At 42.5% G+C, this 25,612-nt stretch overlaps 1 protein-coding gene across 7 annotated transcripts in view; it reads left to right on the top strand.

The window, feature by feature from the left end:
* The window catches only part of pard3bb (par-3 family cell polarity regulator beta b), a 143,783-nt gene extending 118,571 nt beyond the window's left edge, over positions 1-25,212 (top strand). For 6 of the 7 annotated variants that reach the window (XM_053876826.1, XM_053876825.1, XM_053876824.1 and 3 more), the window contains 4 exons: positions 6,726-6,802; positions 21,948-22,160; positions 22,274-22,387; positions 22,481-25,212. In XM_053876826.1, coding sequence (XP_053732801.1) covers positions 6,726-6,802; positions 21,948-22,160; positions 22,274-22,387; positions 22,481-22,583 — 507 coding nt within the window. In that variant the 3' untranslated portion in view covers positions 22,584-25,212. Of the gene's footprint in view, positions 1-6,725; positions 6,803-21,947; positions 22,161-22,273; positions 22,409-22,480 lie in introns of all 7 variants that reach the window. The other variant, XM_053876827.1, reaches the window with a different exon arrangement.
* The last annotated feature ends 400 nt before the right edge of the window (positions 25,213-25,612 follow it).

Consider the following 25,612-nt stretch of genomic DNA (forward strand, 5'->3'; position numbering starts at 1 on the left):
CTGAGAGATTTTGTTGTGTTGGTGATCAATGGCAATGACTCAGCAACTACTTTGCCAGAGACATCTGGTCTATGTCTTATTGTGTTCACAATAATGCTTGCAAACTGCACTGGCAAAGGACTGAAAGTGATCATGTGATGAATAACATTTGTAGGCAAATGTCAGAGAAACTAACATTTGTCTGAATTACAGTGCTGACTTTGCAATATTACTTTTCTACTTTAGTAAACACACTACATGTCAGCTTTGAGAGCTGCAGAAAATCTATTGAAACTTATGAGACTGGTGGTGAAATAGCTGCAGTGGGAACCTTAAATCTGAGTAATGAGAGAAATATGTCTGTTGTGTGGAAATGAGGAGGATTTGCCAATGCAAGTGTCTGTTTTCAAAGTCTAGCACAACGTTTTATTTGTTTGTAGACAACCTCCTGTATGAAAATGAGGTTGTGGGTGATGTCCTTGTTTTACATTCACTGGTGAATCCAATCCCATCTTTTTTTTGAAGCAAATTCAAACAGAGAGGTTGGTCACGGATGGTTTTAGAAATGGAGCCATCAGTCAAGGTCAACATTGGGTCAGGAAGAGGTGACCAAACAGAATCTCTTCTGTTTGCTTGGTCTTAAAACTGAGGTAGTGAAGAGCCATCCCTCTTTACTGCTTCATCTAATCCAGGGTTTTCACCCACTGTGTCCGATGCTTTTTGAAAGCGGGTTCCAGAATGAATAATACTATACGGATATGGAAAGGCTTCTCCATGTGGACATTGGATCCGGATACTTCTGAAAATGATGACATCATGGCCCCTTCTGCCTCGACTCTCCCCCTGAAAGTCGCCACGTGACAATGATACCCGCGGGAGTAGTATACACTCGCCAACAACTGTTCAGGTTCTTCATAATATTTGCAGGAAATCCTCATCTTTTTGTTGGACAGACGAGTGAGCAGCACACATTCTACAGAGAAGCCAGTCACAAAGTGTGATATTCTCAAACCACAAGCAAAACAAGAACTTACGGAGCTGAAATTCAAGCTGATCACACCCTGTGGTGTCGATGAAGCATGGAGCAGGTGACCACACAGCTGCTAAAAACACTAGAAACACGGCTCCCCGGCCACGCGCTCATGCCTCTGAACACTTGTAGTTCAATGTTGACTCGGATCAAAGCTCAACTGAGTCGTCTGTACACACCAATGTCTCTTATCGACATTGCAATGTAGTGCTAATAATTGGCTCACAAGCTTCTTTTGCGCATGCACCAGGTTGTGTTCTTAATTGTTGCTAGAACATTACAGTGCCTCTACAGTCCTGGTGTATGTACTACATCATTTCAGACTTTTTCCAGTGACTCCATTTTTATGAAGAACTTTTTTGAAAATGGCACAGAAAATGTTCAAATACGGAAATGTGCTGCTCCGCGTGGATCTAGCCTAACTTTGGGGTTATCGATCTCACACGCCCTCATACTGGTCACTGGAAGTTTAACATGAAACCTGATGCCAAAGAATTCTCTGAATCTGAGACAAATAATTGTTGTTCTTCAAAAAGATGGCCGAGGCTATAAGAAGATTCCCAGCCATACTATGGTTTAAGAAGATGGGTTTCCCTCAGAAGAGACCTCCCCATGGTAGACCAATGAAGTTGAGAGCACGTGCTCTGCGTCATATCCAGAAAATAGATGTGTGCTGCCAGCATTGCTGCAGAAGTTGGAGCAGTTAGGGGTTCATTCTGTCTGCTGGCTGTCATCCCAAATAAATCTTCTCAAGATGATGCACAAGACAGCCCACAACTAGAGAGCACTAAAGACCAGCACAGTCAGGACTTGGATTACTGGGTGCGTGTCCCATGGTCTGATGAGTCCAAGATGGTGTCAAGTGTGTGGCGGGAACTAACAATGCCAACTTTCAATGTTACATACTGACGCAAAGCACTGTGACATACTGACACAAAACACTCCTCCAAGACGACCCCGGCCTTGTTAAAGAAGCTGAAGGTTAAACTGCTGGACTGGCCAGACCTGCACCCCATTCTGTGGGGCATCCAATAAGGAAAGTGGAGGAGCACAAGGTCACTAACATCCACCAGCTCTGAGATGTGGTCATTTTCCTCACATACTTTCATCTGTACTATTGGGCTCGACACGTGCTGCCTCAGGTGACCACACATCACCAGACACACCGCAGTGCTCAGCCTGTAATCACAGAATACAATGTATTGGACACAACACACGTATCCATGTGCACACACTGAAAATTGTAGCCTCCTCAGTGGCCGCTGCCTTTTAATTAAGTCAGCCAAAAGTGCTGGTTGAGCAGAATGATATGACTGATGCGGATTAGAACCAGCCTTCCCTGATGCATCGATTTCTTCTGGCTAGTTGGAGAGAATCGGGGGGAGGGAAAATGGGAGTGCAAAGGACAGAGGACAGCACAGGATCAAAATGTTGTATTGATTTCCAGAAGGAGAAAAGAACATTCAGAGTTTGAAGAAGGCAGATGGGCTGAGAGTATGGGGGACGGAAGAGGGAGTGCTCTGAATAGGGGGTGACTTGACCTCTCTTGAGACTAAGGAGGAACAGGTGCTGTTATGATCAATACTCTTCTGTAAGTTCTTGCTTTTTGACAACCATCTCATGACATCGTGGATCAGATCCATTTTCTCGTGGGTGCATCACTGGCAACAGCACTTCGCTTCTTGGCTCTGAGCAGCACCTTGATGGGTTTGAAATGAAATTTCAACTTCAGACTTTCAGCTTCTATTTGACTGTTTTATGTACAAATCAGGTGAACAACAGTCTTTTATTTTGATGTGTGCCATCACATCAAGTGGCTTCAGTCATGAAAGTGGTCCATGGAAACATGTCCATTTCTGGTCTCTAAGTCTTAAGCCAGAGGGATTTATATCTGTATCAATATTTTTGGTGAAGCATGATTTAACAGTACTGAAGTGGTTGTGGGTGGACACAGTATGATGAATGACTGCCGAAAATTAAAGGGTTGGGGAGTGGAACTAGACATTTAGTTTAAGTGGTCTCATTGATGCACGACCCTCAACTCATGTCTCACTCCCATGGAAATCCTTACAATGCATTATACTCATTCAGGTACTGTAAGTACATTAAGTAAGTACTCATTACCATGCATGTTAACCACATCATGTGAGTGGATATCTCAGAACAGTGGTGGACTACTGAGTTTGATCTGTAAATCGTAGGGTTTGTTGAAGAAGACAGAAGAACTGGTGCACATTTAACTGAAGTGTTAAAAGTGCACCATGTGTGACATCACTTTCACTTTCCTGGCCCTATTCTTGCCTCTGCTTTGACCAAGTTTCCGTGACATGTATCTTTAGTCAGACCCCATCTAGTGTGCGACGTTCTGGCCCTCTGTGACTCAGGAAAGGTGTTGTGGGCGGCAGAGGGGAGAAGAAATGACTGTACAATCTGTGCCATGCCAGCTATGCTACCGTCGTGTGGACTAAACTCTTGATGCTGGCGTGAATTCTGTCAGCTGAGATCAGTGATGTCGCAGACACATCCATGGCTGATGGAAGTTTCACATGCTGCAGTTTGTTAGGAAGTGATATGAGTTGGCCTGTAAAGTCCATCTTAGCTCCGACCTTGATTAATGGATGTAACATGGAAAAACTCATTTGCCTGAAATGAATACAAAATCAAAAAAGGATGGCCTGAACAAACTGAAATGCAGCATCATTCATTCTGAAACTCCATATCGGTCGATCAAAGATTGAGTAGTAGCATAAGACAAATTGAAGAGCACTGTATTCTAGGCAGGCAAATATTCATCTCAGCCATCATTTAAATTGAGTTTCTGAAACTGCATCTAGAAATAATCATCATCCAGCTGTTTTGTTTTGTTTTGTTTTGTTTTGTTTTGTTTTGTGTCTATTGACAGATATATATTTATCAAACACTGCATGTGTTCACAGGAGTGATTTTGAAAAATATATGTATGTGACAAAGATTAAACATTATGGAAACACAGGTAACAAAATGCGATGTGACGTGTGAAGTTTTAGCATAAGTAGAAGTGTAATTTCATGTCTGCTTCAGCCTGCCCTCAGACTATATGATCAGACACACTGGGTGGGTTATTGAAGGGATAAACCAGGCTTTTTTTCCTGAGCCCACCACTTCACAAGGGTCTTTCCAGCATGAGATTTGCATTTGAAAAGGGTAGTAATGTGTTCAATGGTCTCTGTAACACCATATTCAACACCATTCGTTTATGGTGTTGCCACAATGGCAATTTGAATTCTGCTGCTCATTTATGTATCTACATCGGTTATGTAGAGTCAAACATTTTAGTGATTCGCAGTTGACCTCAGTAATGTTTAGACTCAAGTATCTGCTCATGTGATGAGCTGTGTTGTTCTTAGTGTCTTTAGGTTGTGGAGTGGAAAATTTAATATACAGGACTCAAGAATGTATGTGTAAGGTGTAGAATATAAATGATGAAGTGGTGTGAAAGCTGTTATATCTGCAGAGATAAATTTCCAAAAAGCTTCTAAATGGAGCAATGAATGGAAAGAATGCACTGCTAGATATAAGGCTGGACGATTATGGCAAAAATGATAATTGCCATTATTTTGATTCAGATCATAATCACGATTATTCAACAATTCAATGTTTTGCTGTCATTGAACTTTCAAGCAGGAAGACAACAGTGAGGTAAAAAATAAAAGCCATTTGGCGGAGAATTATTTACATTTAAAAGAAAAATGTGATGACACATGATTCAGCATTATTTAGTATGAATATTATTTTTCTTTTCATAATACAGCATTGAGCTGTACTGTGACTGTCCAAGGGTGTAGGCGGTAACTGTTGACACAACATTTTCTCATCCCTGTGGCCGACCATCATGTATACTGTAGTATCCAATGTTGATGCAGAGGTCAGCCTTCCCCATATCATATCGATGGAGAATGTTGACCCCCTCTACACATACAAAGGGAACGATTGGGATTGGGGTGTGGATGACGGGGGGTGACAATCATACTGTTAAGTGCTCATTATTACTTCTAGTTACTTGTTAACACGGTGCTGAAGTTGTTTGTGTGTTTATGGAAATTGTGCTGAGGGAAGCTAGTCTGGAACCCTCTACATGTCCACTATACAGACCATGCTGAAGCGGCTGTTCACAGCTCCTGCTTAGTCAGTTAGAGAACTTGACTGTCTGGTTCAGGGAGTGCGGGACGCTAGTACATCAGAACCATTTGATGGCGATGCCCTCAGTACATTTAAGCTCATTTCTGAGTTGTTTGAGTTGTATAGTTTTAATTGTTTACGTAAACTAATCACTGTATTTGGCCCTGAATATGAGTGAAATTGGAAAAAAACGGAATTCTTAGATTTTTTTTGAAAGAATAAGAACCGATTTTGTAGAGATCCACTAAATATATTTATGTCATTCCTCTTCTGCTTGCCAGATGTAGTCCAACAAAGTGATGGTCTGTTGATGTACCTGTAGAGGGAGCAATTCTTCTCTATTTTGAATTAATGAATTCATTTTTGTATTCAAAATGGGATCCCCCAAAAGCCTATGGCAGGCGACCGTATTGTTATGGTTGACTGGGGTGCGTAGTGACAATAGAGGTGCACTTCTTGTTCCACCTGCATGAGTAATATAGACGGCCCCACCTTCACCCCATCCACTTGCTTTATAATTCACCTCTCATCCACTCTTCTCTTCCTCCGCACGACTTCTCTGTGACTTCATAATGTCCCGCCACCTCCATCATTTACCCTCTCACTCTCTCCCTTGATAACCCATTTACTCTGCGTTCAACTCTATCTTTCTTGCCTCCTTTCTTCTCCCTCTAATGCCTTTCTATTCGCTCGCCGCACCTCTCTTTTCCCTCCTAATATCCCACTGTCTGTCTACCTGAGATATTGGAGCTATAAAGACAGGTGTTCAAAGGAGAGCAGGACCAGCAAATGTGTTTTATATGCCTGCAGGTTTCATTCCAGGGAATGGCGGGAGCTGAGAGGGAGGCGGGCTGTGATATCTGAATCTCAAAAACAGTATTACCAGGAGTCAAGTAGAGGGGAAGAACCTATTTTTTATAAAGAATTGTTACCTGCTTCCTCTGTTGGAGCGGACCGAACACTGAGCACTCTTCAGTCTATTTACCACAGAAGGACGTGTAATATATCAAACCACACCCATTTGTTGCTTTCATTTTTGATGAGAGTTCGGCATTGATCTGTCACCTGAACCATCGTACTCTCTCTGTGTTTCATTGTTTAACTGGAAGAATAGATGGTGAGCGGGTGGCTGAGGTTTGGGCTTTAGTCAGCGTCTTTTAGCAGCATTAGACAGTGGTGATCCCCCATCTCAAAAGAGCTGGATTATCTAGTGTGAGAAAATGGGCGAGACGTGGAGATTGGACTGTCAGCAACTCGACATAGTCTCGTTGAAGATAGAGATTCTGGTCTTGTGTGTTAGAGAGTGCAGACTGTTCAAGAAACATAATCTAGGAAGGAGACCCCGGCAGCCCGCACGCAAGAAACTCACAAGTGCCTGACTCTAATCCCTAATAAGCAGCCTTTGTCACTCCTAAATGCCCTCTGTATCAGTCAAGCACACGAGGTAATGTAGGGGATTATGCAAAAGACACCATTTTACTTGGACTTTTTAGGAGGGTTTTTACCGGGCATGCTATTTACATACTGAAACTTCATGATCCCTTTGTCTCCCTTCCAGATGCCAATGAGAGCAGTTGATCCACGAATGGCACCACGGTATGAAGAAGTGGAGCGGCAGTACGCGTCTTTACCAAGGTATTTTTTTTTACTTCTGTTGGCTTTCAACTCAAAAGGGGATCATTTCATTTACATAGTCAACAAGTCTCTTTTGAGAACCTGGCGATAGCCATGAGCTCACCTTATCCCCTCCCGAGGGAACATCCTAATACACACCAGTGGAAACGTGACCCTTCGGTCCCTGAGCTGCTCCAGCAACACAAGCCGGGGTCATGATTAGACACCTTATAATGAAGGGAATTCTTCTGGTTTTAAAGAAACCTTCAAAGCTATATATAATATTTTCCAAATTAGTGAGGTGATTGTGACGTGGGTAACCTTTTTCTGTTTCCAAAAACCCACTGTGTTCCCATTGGCCTTGTGCCGTGGAACCGTTGATGACATCCAGTCTTTCATTCAATGTTTCATGAAAAAGTAGTTTTGCACAAAAAGTCTGAAAATAGATTTACATAGTGGGAAAAAGAACCATGAATATCTTTAGGCTTTTAACTTTAACAGCTGGCTCTAATAAATCCAGCAAACAGACATAGAAGATACTAGATAATTTAACATTGAATCATCAAAGGTCTGCGCCTCGATGTTCAACAACAACAGGTGGGAAGGGGTTTCGGTGCTGGAAGTCAGAGTTCAGGACCGTGATCATTGACTGCTCTATGAACGGCAGCATGTGGAGGATTCCACTTTGATCGATTTATGATTGAGAAATGACTCAGCCTTTACTTGTTTAAAAGACTTTTCCATATTTGTTGAAACCACTGATGCCACTGTGACATAGTTTTACCGTTTCACTCTTGGTCCTACATATGTGTTCATATCTGAGAAATTCCATTCGAACTAAACACCAGAAGATGTTCAATAAAAATGCCTTGATTATGTGAATTAATTTTAGAGGTCTTGCATTCCTCTTGTAAAATGACTGTAGCAGACCATAATATTCTGTGATCGTGAGGTTACACATGATACTAAGCCAAGTGAGCAGGGTTGGGCTTAACATTGGTGGCATCGCCTCACAAAAATATGTTGATGTCATAGGAACAGATTAGGAATGCATTTATGATACAGTTTGATGATTAATTCCTAAAAATACAGATGTATAAAGGCACATGAACAGCTAAGTTTGAATGAATTTCCCCCACAATTCTAGCACGCCCTACGCAATTCTTCAATTGGCAGAAAAGTGTTTTTACTCCATTCAACATCTTATTCTCGATTTCAATGTTACTGGTATGTTTGAAGAGGTATACAAGGCTCGTACCTGGGAGATCTAACAGTATTTAACACGGTTCAGCATCTTGGTCAGGAGTACCATAATGTTGTCTCTACAATCTGCAAAGATAGAATGTGATGAAGCGTATTGATGTGCTCAGTTGGCACTGGAAAATCCAAGAGCTTCTTTGGACGTGGAGAGATGCACACAATGGAGCAGTTTCTTCTCACCTTAATTTTGTCTGCTTCTGTGAATCAACACTCCAACAGACCAACAAGCCATTTACAAGTGAGAGTGTGTTTTAAGAGAGTGGTCATTAAGAAGTCATCGAGCGGAGCGACTGGAGTTTTGACTGTTCGGGGTTTATAGTCGGGTTCCCAGCCCTGTTAAAATGTTGGAGAGCGGCTGTTTCACACCACACTCTGTTGTGTGTGTTGACAGAGAGAGAAGTGGAGTTACTGCACGAGTGGGTGACGACTTTGGCAGATGGAGCGAGAACAGTGATGATAGCTTTGAGGTCTGGCTGTGGTTTATGAAAAGCCTTGGGAAAATTGACGCACACTCAGATTCTCTCACTCCACATTCATTTTACGTTAGTCTGTACATGCTGGGCGTTATTATTACATTCATAAAATGAAAGGTGATTTCTTCTGATTTAAACACGTCCTTTCTTTGCTCTCGAAATACTGTTTTTCTTTTGCTGGCACGTAAGCTGCAAATCCGATATTTAAACATTGTGCTTCTGATCGCCACTAAAGAGTAGAACTCTCATCACAAACCACAAAAGTATCTCAACTTCTGAGGGTCATTAATAAATGTTTGCGGGCTTCTCCACCTCTCTGTTCCTCGATCCAGTCAGTTTCACTGCCTGACATACTGTAACAAGCTGCTAGTTATAATTTCATTCAGCAAAATTCCCTGTCAACGTTACCTGAAGATTTTGGGTCTCACCAAGAGAGCTTTCTCGAACCCTGCAGTGAATCAAAAAAAAAACAAAAAAAAGATTTGCCACCTGAGTTTCTTTCATGACCTCCATCTCTATTTTTCACTCATTTTCCTTCAGGCAATTAACTCGTAGCAGCTGGATCGCAGCGTCAGACGACTGTTGACCTTCAGAAACATATTATTTTTTCACTGGTGCAGAAGTAGGGAGCCTGCTGTGTATATATCATGTGCCTGCCAGCGTATAGGTGTACACGCTTGAGTGTCCGTATGTTTGTTTGTAATATTACCTGCGTGTCCAGAAATAGCTTAAGGGTGGCTTTTTTCCTGGACTTAATGTATGTATCTAGCTTTGTACATGTACGTGGGAGAGAGAGGATGTCAAACATCATATTACAGTGGCTGATTGTGATGCCTAGAAAAATAAGAAAATTGATAAATAGCTCAAAGCTATGACAAGCTATCAGATTTCCGAGGCCTACTGTGTGAAATCAGTAAATATCCTACTCAAATTTGTGAGAAGAGAAGTGAAATGCTAGAAGTCAAACAACAGAGAGAAACATCCTTCTTGTTGGATCAGATGTTGAAGTCCTCATCTCCATGATGCGTCCCACAGCATGATGATGCTCCGTACTGCTTTATAAAGTTCTCCCCGGTCTTGGTCATGAGTGTGCAACCCAGCGTTACATCACATTGCACTTGACTCTGCCCTGTGGAACAGGGCTGTGAGGGATTTTAACTTGTGTGCAGTGATATGGAGTCTAAGAGTGCAGAGACAGAGTCGTTTTTACTTCCTGGAGGCCCTGAGTTTTTGTTTAAGCAGTCCTGCTTGCATTGGTAATTGATAATGTTGGTCAGTGGAAACTAGATGTGGTGCAAATTATTATTATTTCTAGGTGAAGCATTATATGACTTGTTCTTTGGATAGCTTGATGTTTACTCTGTGGTGGCTGAGAATGCTAAAAAAGCATAATAATAATGATTATTATTATTCGTACAAAAGTAGGTAGGCCATCTGCACCGGCCCGTGTTCTCATGTCAGTGTCAGAAGATGGTTATCACATAGCGTGGATAGCAGGTCTCACCCTGGCCATGTGTGCGCTATTATGGCCCCAAGCACTTACACACAGTTAAATACGCTTGTGTTGTGTTTTGTTTCCTTGTGCATTTTATAGCACTCTGAGAGCTGATATTCTACTTGAACCAGTGAGATGGACGAATGATGCCTCTCTGGTTGGCTCATTCATACCAAGGTCTATTGTGGATTAAAGATAGGTATAAATCAAATGTGAGAATAGTTTTGGATGTAGTAGTTTGTCATTTCAATCAAACTCCCTTGAAGTTTAACAGTAGCAGATTTGAAAGCAAGTTATTGAATCAGAATTAAGGAGCAGCAACCTGTTTGTTCCCAGGCCTGACCCAATTAGATTAGCCAAGCCACCTTTACCCTGTTTCCTTATTGCTGCAATAGAATTAAACTGGACATTCAGATTTGTTGTCGGAATTTCCACCTAACTTTCTCATTAGAACCATCCATTATTAGATGAAATTGTAATTGGTAAGTAAACGCACATGTTCATGACAGAGTTTCACCTTTCACCTTTCCAATCCTCCTTCAACAGCCCTCTTTTCTCCTGCTGTTGCTCGGAACTTAAGATGAAAAGAGCATTGTTGAATTTCATTTGTTGGAGAGGGAGCGGAGAAGGAATGTCCCTCACTTTTCTCCATCATCCCTCTTCACAAGACCTCCCAACCAGGCCTGATTCTTTTCCCAGACCACTTTAAATCTGTGCCACAATCCAGCCCATTGTCCAATCATCAATTTTTTTTCAGTACGTCTCCAGACTCAGCAAGACTCGAGTTGTTTGTTGGCCATGTAGCGATCCCAAGAAAGGCCCTCATTCCCAGCCCCCAACTTTTCTTTCATTCTGCATCCAAGCTTGTTCACAGCTTCTCGTATTTGTTGCATACACTCATGTTGCATTACAGTCCTGGTAAAAGCTTTGATCACCATAGTCTCTAAAATGTCGGGTTACAAGTCGTAACCACAGGACCAGAGTGCGATACGCTTTCACGAGGATGGACCCTGTGGTGAGGGAGGAAATGTTTCTTTTAGGTCGCCTCCTCGGGTGTTCTGGTTTCTGGTGTTCTTTTGATGTTGTGACGTTAACTGACACAATGGGCACACTTTGTGTGCTTGTTTTGACTTTGGCTCACCTTGAACCTCACACCCAGGGAACATGTCACCTTCACCAAGACAGACCACATGGCTTCATAGTGTCAGTCAATAAATGAATAATTCTAACCTTTCATTCGTGTCAACTGTCATTTCTGTGCTTATATTTGGCCTGGGAACATTGGGAACATTCCCTTGTGTAACTTACTTACTTCCTCAATATCACGATTTGTGAGGCTTAACTTAAGTTAATTAAAGTGAATCAACTCAATTACGTGAACAGCCAAAAAAAAAAACCACTGATGCTTAAAAAGAAAGAAAAGCTGAAGCTGTTTTTTAATTATTGGAGGCCACTTTTAAAATCCCTGTAGTTGACTACTAACCCCGACTCACAACAGCACTCTAGTTTTCCTTCTAGAAGCACAGATGAATGTAATAATAGTAGCAATAATAATACATTTCATCATACATTATAGCTATGCAAGCAAATGTCTCTCTCCCACCTTTCAGTGGATTCCTTGCCTCCTCCTTTGCCTTTTGGTTTCTGGAAGTTTCCAGTTGAACTTTTGACATACTCAATTGCAAAACTTAGACACAATAGTTTAGAGCTTTTAGAAATAATATTAAATTTCAGTTTGATGTGCATGTATAGATATTGCTGGCTTGCAAGCTCTATTACTTATTATCACAATAAAACATACAAATCATATTACTTACAAACGACAATGGAAATGTATTCCATGGGCAAGTCACTAGTCCAGTCCAATGTTGTTCCTTGAGTGTGAGACTTTAGGACGCTACCCTCTTTAGTCCAACTCATTCCCATTAAGGCGTTGTAATAGCTACAGGAAAGTAACTTTTATAAAACCATTATAACTAATTTCATCCCCCTTGTGATCATGTGAACGTTTACAGGCTGGTTCCACAATCCGCCTTTAGGGCGAGTGTCTTTTTTTTGCGCACCAATTTCACAGCACCTGGGAGGAACTGTAATTTGGACTGCAAATTGTAATTGCAATTTGTAAAGCAAAGTGTCCCAGCTTGAGATGTGAACTATTGCAACTCCCCCCCAACACATGGTTTTAGAATGTACAGGGTTCGATGAGAGATGGATGTGAGCAACAACTTTTAAATTACTTCTGTGTTTACGTTCGTTCATGCCAGTGTAACGTGAGGTGCGACCAGGATTTCTAGCTGGTTTGACCTTCATCTGACCGAGCGGGAGATGCTACATGTTACATGTGCTCTGTGTTACAAATGCACCCAGAGACAGATCTGAGACCCGTGCAGAGTGAGCCCTCCTGTCTGCAGGTGGGGATGGGACTGCTGTATATATATCTGGATGTGTTAAGTGCCTAATGTGGAGACTATTGTGATTTCTTGCGCAATATTAAAGAAAAACAAAGCTACGTACAAGTCAGCCAATCACAACATGTTGTTCCGCAGACTGCGGAGACGAACGGACATTACGTTCGCAAAAGATTGTGGAAATAAATGCTACTCATGTGGTAGAAATCGCCTTGAAATCCCTTATTTCAATTTCCTCTGGCTCATTAAAACATTAAAAAAAAGATATCGTACATGCCGGATGCGACGTCATCTCTCCGCAGCAGGTAGGACACATTTGGTAACTATACCGGCTCACTCACAGCTACAGCAGTTGTCAGACGCGAGATGAAGAAATCATTGTGGGCATGAAAAGTTTCTCTCCCGGGCATTTTCCCAAACTAATGTTTCCTCATTACCATGCTGCATTTTGAGTCCCCTGTGTGCATGTCGACCAATCACGAAGGACCACTTACTGGCCCAAATAGGCCAGTGACTCGCCAGTCAACTTGCTGGACCCCAGCCAACGGGTCGGGGGCTGTGTCGCACCCTGCATATTACCTCCTTTGAATCAAACTCACCACTGAGCTGATGTTGGTAACACACTGAAAATGTTCCGGGGCTCCAGATGGGATCCTGTCTCTGTAAATCAAAAGTACATTAACCCAGCTGTTAATTGAAAATCTGCACTTTGTGTTGTACTGTAAATATTTTTTTTGCTGTTGAAGTAATGAATTAGTAGTTTAGAGGGGTTTTTTTGGCTCTAATACTCGCTTCCTCATTTACTATCCAAATGGCATGCCTGCATTTTGATGTTGTGGGAAATAGCACTTCAAATCCCCATTGTTCTGCGCTCTCTGTGTTTCCGAGGCAACAGTCTCCCACCATCTGGAAGGCCCTCATCCCTCAGTTCCTCACTCTTCCCTGTAATGGGTTTGTCCTCTGTCCCGCTCCATCTAATGTCTCCTGTCTCTCACTTCTCTTCTTCACCTACAACATTGATCTTCTACGTCTTAAACGTGAGCCCATTTCCTACCTTAGTTGCACAGAGGTGTTTTTTTGTGTTAGCTTTGTGTGTTCACATTCACTCAACTGCATGAATCCCTATGGCCAGATCAGGGAGTCAGATTTTCACCAACTGGTTGAATTGTAGTTCATTATTTCCAGGTGTGACAACGACAGGCTGGTGTTAGTGTTGTGGTCATGCCACATGATAAAGAAACTATTAACTCTGCGTTGTCCGTCTGTGATCACAGTAAACCACCCTAACTTGCTATATCTGTGATGCTATATGGTTCTATTGAAAAAAATGGAATAAAAATGCCCGCTTCAGATACTTTGGGACTATTGCGGACCACTGAACAAAGGCAAAGCCAGCCATGTTTGGTATTCTATAAGATCTACTGTTGTCATGAAGTCATGGGTTTGACCCATTTCATTTAGAGTAAATGCAGCTGAAGTGAGATTGAGTTGCGTCAAATACTACTCAGATGCGAGAGGCAGAAAGCCATCCTTTGGGATGAGAGCAGTTTTTGTTGGGTCAGGCATCTCATCATGAAGAGGCTATTAGGATATTCAGGCTATACAGGATGTTTATCCTGTATCCAAAACCTTCTTCTCCTTCCGACTTTGACTGAGAACATGATGAAATGTCAGAAGCCTCATACAAGTGTACCTCAAATATTTTATTCTGTTCAGAATGTGGCTGCCCACATTCCAGGATTATTGATGACCCGTGTGTTAGTAAGCACTGGGTGGAAGTGTTGTGTCTCTGAGTTTGGTATGCTGCCTGCTGCTGGCTCATAATTCCCTTTCTTAGTCTTTGACCCGTCTAAGTGGGAACCGATGGGGTATCTTGTGACTTGTAAGGGTCAGAGATCAGGGCAAGATTTTAGGGTGTCCAGCACTCATGCATCATCGCTAACCACTCTGACAGCTGAACTAACAGAAAATAACTCCCAACACACAGGCAGGAGAACAGCTCAGCTTTTTTTGCATGCTTTGTCCAAAACCCAGTGAAGACATTGTTTCACTTTTTTGTCTTCACATACTTTCGATTCCAGATGCCAAATACTGAAGCCCATTGTGGATTACTGTCGATCACATTCCACATTCTGAGAAACTTGTCAGTCACCTCTGTACAGAGTTGTGCTCTGCAGTAGAAAATGTTTCACAGTAACAGTTTGGAACACGAATATAGTCAATTCACTCACACAAGGTCCTGGAAATACTTACCGATACTAGGTGCAAGTTCAAGTTGCTCTGCCCTCAAAAATCCTCGTGTAGTTTCTCCTGCCAAATGGTTGAATGTTCCTGCTCCAATGTATGATTCAACTGACACTGCAGGTATTTACAATGTGCTGTGTTTTGAAAAAGGAAGCTCCACGTTTTATTAGTCATAAACCCTCACTAGTGTCCCCTTCTCTTGTAGAGAATGCTGTCTTTCAACTGGTGTGTGTGAGCTACATCATAGACATGGTGTGTCCTGTGATGACAAAAATAGTCATGTGAACGATAAAACAAATTGTCAGAATTCAATAGTGGTATCTCAATATCTTGCCCGCAGCACATTGAGCTAATATTGTGACCTTATACAACTTAGTGGAACAGTTTCCTCGACATCTTGGAACATGCGAAAAGTGCTCTGTCCAAAAAACTGCTTTCATGTAACCTGGTGAGAGAAATGTCAGTGTGATTCATCATGCATCACACCACGGTTAAACCAAACCATCCTCACTCCCATGGCAGAATGTAGTTGGAAAGCTCTCTTCATGAGATTACACTATGCTATGTTTAAGCCCCTATGTGACTGTCTTGGTGCCATCTGAAAGTCATCAGATGTTTTTTATAAAAAGTTATTTTTGTACAAATATATGTTTACAGCTTATTTTTCCAAAGCAAGTTGTTAAGTCAGTCGTTGACCTGGCGTGGTTAAAGGGAATGTGCTGGGGTTATGGGCTGGGGGAAGGGCTTTGGACACCCTGTTTCAAAATCCTAGCTAAAAGCCTGATCCCACATGTTTGAGACGATGATGCTGTTACAACCACTCATTCAGCTAAATGCATTTGATGAAACTGAATGCAAAATATTGAACAATTTTGACGTAAATGTCCATTCTTGAGCCAGAATTTCAATATGTCTAAATTATTGCTCGCTTTTCCTCTCAAAAAGAAATGAGAAATATTTAACTTATGAGACCTTCCGTACAAGACTGTGCAAATGAATGAGTTTCACATCCAGGGAAAATGTATTGGAAAACAATTGATCACCACTCTAATAGGTAATAATGGAGCTATTTCTTGGCTTTAAATGTAGTGTATAGTGCCGTATATCTGCTGTGTGTGTGTATGCGTGTGTGTGTGTGTGTGTGCTGAAACATTCCGGTTCTTTCCCCGACTGAAAATATACTCTTCTTCCCTTCATTATTTCCCACTCAAGCATTTATTGCCTCTGTGATTAAAGTTGCTTAATGAAGTCTCACATAAGGAGAATTAAACTAAGTTAAAGTTAGTTGAGCCGTGGGGCCGCTTTATCACAGCCACTCCACTGTCACAGTCGCTGGCAAAAAACGTCATTACAACGGCAGTCAAGGAATAATTTGAGCTATTAGTCGTTTTTATTGCCACACTGCAAAATAGGCTGGCTGCTGGACGCATATTTGAGAGAAGCCATTACGTTACAGTCTTCTATGTTTTGGCTGATCGACAAGCTACGTTTCTGCTGGTGATAGAAAAGCAGAAACAGAGTTAGTTAATGGAAGTGAATGACACAGAAGAAGAAAAAGAAGGGCTCACCCGGAGACAGACTATAGAGGAAGCGGTAAAGACCAAAAAAAGTCTTAAAAGCCGTTTAAAGTGTGGACAACCTGAATTCGTGGAAGGTAACACAGTCTTACTAGTGGTCTCCCAAAGCTCATGGCTGCAGTGGGCTGGGAAGGAGGCAAGCAGTGGAACCGGTGGCCTGGCAGTGGTGTGGTCCACTGCAGGACAAGTCCTCAGAAATGAACTAGATAAAACACACACACACACTTCTTGATCTAGTATTACTCCTCATATATTCAAATGTGTTTCTCACACAGTACAGCTGGTATTTAAATCTTATTTGATCTCACTGGGGCTGAGATTAGGGTCAGGAAGTTGTTTTTTTGGGGAGAAGATTACAGTTTACATTTTGTTCAATTATTTAATTCCACATTTCTGTGTGAGTACAAGTTTCCCACCCTGGTTCGTTGTTTGCATCTGTGTTAAGTGCTTTTCTTCGGTCGGTCCATCTGCTGTGTAGCTGTCATCCCTCCGTCATTCTAAAGGATGTTTATGTTACTTGGACATCCCGGAACCGTCAGTTGTGGGTGAGAGTGGTGGGAGAGGGAGCAGTGGGTATTCTGCTGGTACAACAGCTGTATCCAACACTCTGGCCGCATTAATTAGCTTTGTGCAAGTGTGTGTGTGTCTGTGTGTGTGTGTGCATGGAGAAGGGCAGGTGCAGGGGGAATATAGCAACTCCTTGTTATGTCTGAAATCTATCACATATTTTGGTAATACCATGGAATTACAAAGGCTCAAGTTCCACCGAATCACTATCAGACCACGGCATGTATTGCTAATTGTGTTTCCACATGCCGGGCTGCACACTTGCACTGTAGTAAAGTAAAACAAGTTTGTTCTTTGTGTGTGTCAATTCTTACTCATATACATTCGTCGATTACCACAGCATTATTGCCACAGAGAGATTGTCGCTTATTCTCAGTTTATAGTGCAACAACTTGGGAAGTGGTCGTAACCTGAAGTACATTTCTACTTCCTGACGCTGGAGCTTTTACCCATAAGTGTTGATTGACTCCGAATTCAACATTTGCAGGCATCAAACCATTAGGCAACAAAGTTGTAAAAGCCTAAATGGATTTGTGAGAAGTAGAATCACGTTGGGCAGCAGTTGGTTTAACATCTGTGTTTTCCTCAGCTTTAATATCGGTGCTGTGGAAAGTGAAGTAGCTGGAAGGATATCATTGATGTGAGTCAACAGGACATCAGTGAAGGTCTTCTTCACCAGTGTGGTCGTAGAATAAGGGTGAGCTTACCTGAAAGAAGTGAGACACCATCTGTGTGTGTTTGGGGGGGACATTTGAAGACGCTACATGATCATTCCATCCTGTATATTTATGCATAGTTCCAGAGCTTTATAGTCGGCTCTTGGAAACTGATCCAGATTTGTTCCATTTTCAGACCTTTTGTTGTGTAGATAAGTCATTGTTTGCCCTGGGTCACCAGTTTAAAGGCAAAGTGTCTTCAAGCACTCACACTCGCTCACAAACCCAGACATTTCATTTGTTCTTAACTTGTCTCCAGCTGCGTGCCAATTTGCCTCCTCTGGGGTACACAGGGTAGGGAAGGGGTGATTAGGGGCTAGTGTTGCGTCTAAGCCAACGGTTTCTGCTCGTGTGTGTGTGTGTGTGTGTGACAGTCCGCCAGTAATGGCTTCCATCCCCATTACCCCATAATCCCCAGCTGCTGTGCTGCGCTCACTGGGATCCTGAAGGGGGAATTCCAAACTTGCCACCGGATTTACAAGATTGTCACTAGATTTCCACTTCATTCCCAATAAGGCGTCCATTCAGATAGCTGTTGAACTGGATTTTTGTTGGAAATGTCCTTGGATGTCCAAACTGCAATTCACCGTCAAAAACTCCAGCGGTTCAGTGTATTATGCCAGATTTATTTAAATGAGAGAAGATCAATTTTCTATAAATCGCACATAAATACACTCTAAAGACTGAAAGTCATCTTGTAAAAGTGGAGTAACAATTACAGTCCCTGAACAAAATTCTACTTGATTTAGTCATAGTACTCACTGTAAGGCAAAGAAATATTTGATGTGAACACTTATATTTGAATATACAAATATATATTAAAAAGGGAAAGGATTTAATAAATATCACTTTCAGTTCTTATTATTTTCCGTTATGACTGATGGTAATGGTCAATGCTATCAAGGGTAGTTTGTTGTGAAACCACCGGCATGTGAATATTAAATGGGGTCTACTGGGCTTTTTTTGTTCTTTTTTCCTGTAAACAAATATCACACACGCACAGATTATGAGAGTAGCTTGTTTGTATTCAAATTCAATACTTTGTATTCAACGTTATATATAGGTGAAATGAAAAACCTCAATCGAAACGTTACAACACACAAGTGAGTGCAACACACCGGAATATCTGTAAGCAAAAGGAATCAGAGAAACAGAGCATTTTGTCCAGGCGTGGTATTTGATCTTTTTTTTTTACAGCACAAGCATCTTAGACTTAGACTTTCTTTATTGTCATTGCACAAAAACATATCACTATATTATGGCAACAAAATTTCGGTCTGAGGCCTCCGGTTTCCAAAAACAAAACTATATGTCCAAAAATAACTAAATATGAGATGAGCGTAAATGACCCCACTCTTCTTTTTGCCACTTTCTCACTTTGCTGGGAACGCTTTGCTTTTTCTGATGCACCCGCTGCTCTTCCTCAAGCAGCGCTTCGCTCGGTCTCTATTCTTGGCACATGCCCAACACTCTGTCCATGCTGCTGACATAATCAGGGCCGGGTCAACCCTGATGGACACACAAATACAAGCCTGTCCATGAACAGTCAGCCCAGACTCGTAAAACTTCAGGAGTGAGAGAGGTCTAGTCCCCAGCAGAAGAGAAGCTAACAAACCGCAGTGATCAGCAGCTGATTCCGCTCTCTATTGGACTGGCTGAAGCTGTCAAAAGCGGCAGACAGAAGTTGACAGATGAGTTGAAAGTGAAGTGCGTGTGCTCCCACTGAGCCAGCAAGGCAACAAGCAGACATCCCAAACATGACGGCTATGTAGTTAGGAAGACAGTCCGCAGCTGACCACCCAAATTGACTCGCCCAGACGTCAGCATGCAGACCACCAGCGCCCTGACTCTGAGCAGGCATGCTAGAATGTTTACGAACAAACTCACTTGATTCACGTCTGCCCACATGATTGTGTATATATCAACATTATAGCCAGGAAGCCCTGTGATGAGGCGCTCCGCACTCTCCAGTCTGAAGTCGCTTTTGAATGATAGCGCGCAGACAGGTCGATTATTTTAGACGGAAATGTGAAGGAATCAAATGCAAAGATAAAATTGAAAACCTCATCATGTGTGCGCTGTGGATGACTCATGCTTACAGTCATGGATGTGCGTGTGAGTGAACCAAGCCCCTCGCCATCTAAAAACAGTCACACGCCACTCATGTTCTGTTGCTGTGTGATCTTTGGCGCTGTCTCCGCTGCCGTCCAAAACAAATTGTTTTCAGCAGCTTTTCATGAATATTTTAGCCGTTTACTTCTGAGTCACCAGAATAATAGAGCGCAGCTTTCTAAATAAAGATATACTGTTTGTTTGCTGCATTCTGGAATTTTCATTTACTTTTCTGTCATGTTGATCTACTATGCCACAACATATGCCGGGGGAGATATAACAATTTGTGCCTGTTCTGTGGGTTTTTCTCCTGTGATCTGGTTACTCAAATACGGTATAAGTTTGCCTTCTTCCATATGAGTACCGATAGAATTATATGATTTCAATTTCATGACACCATGTTGGCCACTGTGACTTCAGGTTATTCTGTTGTGAGGAAATACGTTCCACAGATTAGAGACACTTTGAGTCATTATCAATATGTTTGTCGGAGCATTTCGTTGTCGTGTCTCCATTCAAGTAAGTATTCATTGGCATTCATCGCAAAATCAATGTCTATTCACCCCTTCTTGTCATGTGACCACAGTGATCGCTGTCACTCTGGTGCTGTCCCTTCAACGTGGAGGGCCTGGTCAGTGTAGCGGTGAAATGAGTTGTATAGAGCTGAGCGATGTTTTCTGCTGTGTCTGAGTGCATAGGACTCTGATGAAGCATTAAGTTGTGGCCAAGTGGAGCTCAACTGACCCTCTCTAACCAGCACGAAGGGGAAATAAATCCTAACAAATTGTGTGTGAACTTGCCTGGTGAAGACCTTGACTCCTGGGAGGGATTTAGTGATGTCATCTGCACTGTGTTGTGACTTAGAGAAACAGTGTCTCAGCAAGTGTAATAGCCAGAAGATAAAAGAATCGTGAGGTGATGTGTGAAACTGTATGACAGATTATATCTCTGTTCTTGCAAGACGTCTAGCGTACAATCAAGGGGTTCATTCTAATGATGAAGTTGACCAAAGTTTGCCCAAAGTCCGTTTCTCCCCCCCACCGTGCCACTTCACACCTCTGCCCTCGCTGCTCTGTGGGCCACTTTTGCAGTCCTCAGTCCTCCCAACGGGAGACAGTTCACACTGAACCGTTCATCCACAAAGTTGCTCGGCTGTATACAAATCAACACAAGGGTTTTATGTTTTACTCTGATGGTGTTGTTGATGTGACTGTGTACTCAGCACTACAAGGAGACAGAAGGTGTTTATATGATAACATATAACATGCAAGCCACAGTAGCACTGACAACACTTCAGAATAAACTGGTAGAATATACCGTACTATGAATCATCATACAAAAAAGTCTTCCTCTTAACCTGCCTCGTGCACCCTCCCTACTCACACCTCTCTCTTCGAGCATTCATTGTCCAAAATCTCTCTCAACTCCTTGTGTCCAACCCTGTTGAGTCTGGCCTCCTTAACTTTGTCCCCAAACTTCTAGGTGAGCTGTCCCTCGGATGCACTGGTTTCTAATCCTTCCTAGTCATTCCCAATTTAAACTTTCAACTCCTCTTCCTGACCTCGTGTATAATCCATACATCATGGCAGGTCTTACCTGTGTCCTTTAGAGCAGGTGCCGAGACCAAGGGAGTAGCCCATGGGCCGTAAAAAAAAAAGAAACAACTAAAAATAATTACAGTTTTCATGTAATAACCATCTTATTATGTTTGATTTTTTATTTTTTATTTTTTGTCATACCATTGGTCATTATTGTAAAAACTCAGCAATGAGACAAGTATTTGCTGATTTCAGAAGTGTGTACTGAACCGATAGTAGCCCTTCAGGTCGCACAGTGCCCTTGCAGTAGCTCGCGGGTGCTAAAAGGTTGGTGACCCTTGGTATAGAGCATCCTTTTCACTGTAGCTATTACACGTGACAGTGATCTCTACCTCTACACACATGTACTCTGCCTTTTTTTTTCTGCAGTGCTGCATTCTTCTCCTCCCCAGCCCATACTTTCACTTCACCAGCTTTTCCTCCCACTCATCTCTACTGTCCGGCTCCTTTTGTCAGGCTGTAGCAAAACAAGTGTTCTTGAAGGAGAGCTGAGCCCTGGTGTACTCCAGCTCTCACCTTGAATTCCGTGGTCACACCTGCAGCACACCTCAGTGATGTCTCACTGTCCTTGTACATCTGGAGGGAAAAGTAAGGTGAAATAAAACCGCACCCTTCACCAATCCAGAGAAGACTCGTTCTATCACCTGACATGAAATGAGAATTTAAGAAAATTGTCTGTTAAATGAATGAATGAATGTTACATACTTGTCTTCCAGACGAGGCCCGATGGAGCCGAGTGACTACCCCGTGCCGCAGTGGTCTGGACTGTACGCTGGCGCTCCACAGCCTCCTCAAGGATACACCAATGCCCCGACTTACCCATCAGCAAGCTCCCAGCCTGCTTCATTCCCCAGCTACCAACCCACCCAGCCGTATCCTCGACCTGGGGAGCATCGGGCACTTGAGCCTGGGTATTATCCTCATCAGAGGTGAGAAGTGTTTCGGTCAGCTTCCCAAAGAGCCCGATTTTTCAGCAAAGCATTGATGCCGAGATTGCCTCCAGCCCTCTCACGCTTCTTGACCTCTGCCTGTCTGTTCTCAGCTCGCAGCAGCGGGGGCCCCTGCGGCAAGACGTGCCCCCATCTCCCACCACGCCCCTCCGCGGTCTTCGGTACGACACAATGACACGTGGGGCGGCGGGTGGAGGAGGTTACAGGTAGGATGGATTTGGCCTCAGGTAAAATGAGGAGTGAAGAAAACAAAGTGAGGAGTAAAGACTCATGTGAGCATCATATTCCTGTGTTCACAGTCACATGGCTCATCAGGATCACTACGTCTACAGTGGCGAGCAGAGGGGGCAGCATCACCAAACCAACCCACGGCAGAAGAATGCCATGACTGCAGCGAAATAGAAGAACCAGTTCCTCACATGCTGCTTCTTCCTTTGCCTGACCAAATTTGGAGCCTTACCTGTGGTTTGATATTGTGGCCGATCATTGTAGAGTGCCTTTGTTTTTAGCAATATATGTGAAGTGGCTAAGTTGCCGTCGAGCTTCAGCCCCGCAGGATCCTACCTTTTCACTTATTAGAGATTTGAGTGAGGTCAATGTAGTTTCCAGCCTTCTGAACGGTGAAACTATTTCTGCACTTTTCCCCCTGTGACATGAACAGTTGCCTTGTTGAGCTTAGATTCAATGACTGTACAGTTAAACTGTGCATTTCTCAGAATCACAAACCTACATGACTGAGTGTCTTTGTATCTTTTATTTTCAATATTACCTTGAGCCGCATTTAACATTTTTTATATGATCGTGTTTTATTCACTTTGTACAAGCTTTTTGTTTCTTCCATCTGAAATCATACGCCTGAATGTATATTTTCCAAACTATAATCAGTTTGAGTGGTGTCTGTTTTAGGTTTTTAAGAGTACAATACACGTTAATACAGTTTTTTACTTACTTCTTCCAAATATCTCAATTTATCCAAACTGATGCGGTTTTTCCAGGGCTGTTTATTCAAGCCCCTCTTGCACCTGTCACTGCAGTTAATGTCCTTTTATTTTATTTTTAAATCTGACTGTGATTAAGTGCTGAAACTGTGTAGGATTCGGCTTCGTCCTGATGGATTTCTGGTATTTTCGCTGCTTTATTTCTGGCTGTAGCTGCCTCTTCTTTGTGTGTGGGACATGTGCAGTAGTTGGGATGGAGAAGCCTCCGCCCTCACTGGTGTGGGTGTCCAGGATAGAAGAGTGGAGTACTCTCCTCAGATCTACTCCACCGTCTACATCCATTTAGCCACTTACTGAAGCCCCAGCTGAGAGTAACCCAGAGTTAAAGTTAAGCTTAGCATTTCCGCCTTCAGCAGCTCGCAGCTCCGCCGATTGCGTTCACCCAGGTTGAAGATGACTTTTCATGAGGGTCCTGCTCATGTTTGAGCTCATCATTTGTGGGGATAAAAAGCAGCTGAAGAGAACTGGAGAGTCATTTGACTGGAAAAATGACATTAGCTGGGGTTTCACTGTTAATTGAGAATTTAGACTGGAACGTGACAGGAAGGAAGGACTGTGACAATGAATGAGCGGCACAGAATGTAATAACTAGTGATGGAAAGAAACATGTAAATTAAGGGGTATTCACGATGAAGATCTTTTATTATACACCTTTGATTTTTTTTGTAGTAAGAGATTCATGATACTCCAAATTAAATCTCCTATGTTAAAGTACTTCATAAGCAGATTTTTTATTTTTTATTTTTTTATCAGCCAAATTCAAAATAAAACCTTAACAATAGGTGGTTAGGTCGACTCTATCTTAGAGCATATTGAACTGCACCCAGTTTCAGTATCCTACAAATAAAGCCTTAAACTTGAGCTTGGGTATTTTCAAATGAGAGGCCCCCTTAGTTGGAAACGTCCAGACAAAATGTGAGGAAACGAACGATCAAGTGTGGACTGAAAGAGAGCCTGAGGAATGTAGTGAATGGACCAGAGTGTCTGAAGGTATGAACACATCGGTGTCATGGATGCAAACAGTGACACATGAATGTTACATCTGTTCATCATTTAGATGTACTTTTTTGTTGGCAGACTCCTTACGTAGGTACAATCGCACTTAACAATACCAAGGACATGAATCTGCAAAACAGTATTGAGATTTCACACTTGTCTACTCAGGCGACCTGTTTGGTTCTGTCTGTCTATATGTTGCACAAACTGAAGGTACGTATCCAGAGTTTTAAGTTGCGCAATTCTGGAGATCAGTGTATGAAGGAAGAGTGTGAGGCAGTGATTTAGTGTGGGCATCTGTTTGTCAGTATTCCAACCTGAAGACACATTCATTCCTCAGTTATCTGAGCATGAATCAAATGTTTTGTCAAAGAGGCGTTATCATTTACCTCCACACTCACAACTTGTTTCGAAGCGATCAAATATAAAATGATTCAATGAAAATGTTGTATCCTTTCATCTGACAAGACTTTGAATGCAAATGAACTGAAATGATCTTTTTTTTTTTCTTTTCTACTGTGTATAATGTGTCACTCAATTGGCCTGAATATACCGTCTGAATCAAGCATACGTCAGCAACACCTTGTTCCGGCCAACTGCGCAGTATACAACCAGCAGCCATAGATCTCCAACATATGGGTGAACATTTCTGGAATTTTGGAACCACAATGCAGGAGATATGTATGAAAGGAAATTGCCCTTGGCAAACGAAAAAACAATGTGGAGTAAGGTGTCAGGTAGAGTAACTCTCTGAAATGTCTCCAAATAGCAGACTGTTTTTTAAATGTAAAGTTCTGGTTGATAGTTGAATCATGCCAGTTGCAGGTGATGTGTTGGGCGGAGTGGACGGGACACCACAGAGGACACCACAAGGCAAAGCAATAGTGGGAGTTGCGTTACAATAAACATCCAGACAAGTTCAGGTGCGATCGCTGACAGACGTGCACAGTCATTGGAGAGGTTGTTGGAGAAAAAAACAACTTTTGTATTCCTGTATTTTCCTGTTTTTACATTAAAACGGTCTTTTAGCTCAAACTTGTCTGTGTCTGCCTGCTGCTTCTTCCAGGAGCCTCTGCTCAGGTTAATTAAACGTGAGGCCGCAGAAATCATTTCCTCCCCAGCTGCAAGGTGAACCGTTCACTTTGCAAACCTCATTGGAACCATCATTTAAGAAGCTGATAAATTGTACCTTTGTGATAAGAGATAGTTGCTGGCCTCAAATTAGTGGAGACTAATTATCAATTAGAGGGAGGAGATGAGGAGCCCTGATTAAAGTTTGAGTTCCTCCGTGGTCGGACACTTGGGTCAAATTGCTCACTGTAATAAGAACCGAACTGGAAGCTGGGCTGGTGGAGGCGCTGGTCATCATGAGACGTGGAGGCCAGCGGGACGATCTATCTGTCAGGACTTCATTCGTACGTCCCGCACCAGCATCGG

The sequence above is a fragment of the Synchiropus splendidus genome, chromosome 10 (genome assembly GCF_027744825.2).
Source record: "Synchiropus splendidus isolate RoL2022-P1 chromosome 10, RoL_Sspl_1.0, whole genome shotgun sequence".
Taxonomy (NCBI): Eukaryota; Metazoa; Chordata; class Actinopteri; order Syngnathiformes; family Callionymidae; genus Synchiropus; species Synchiropus splendidus.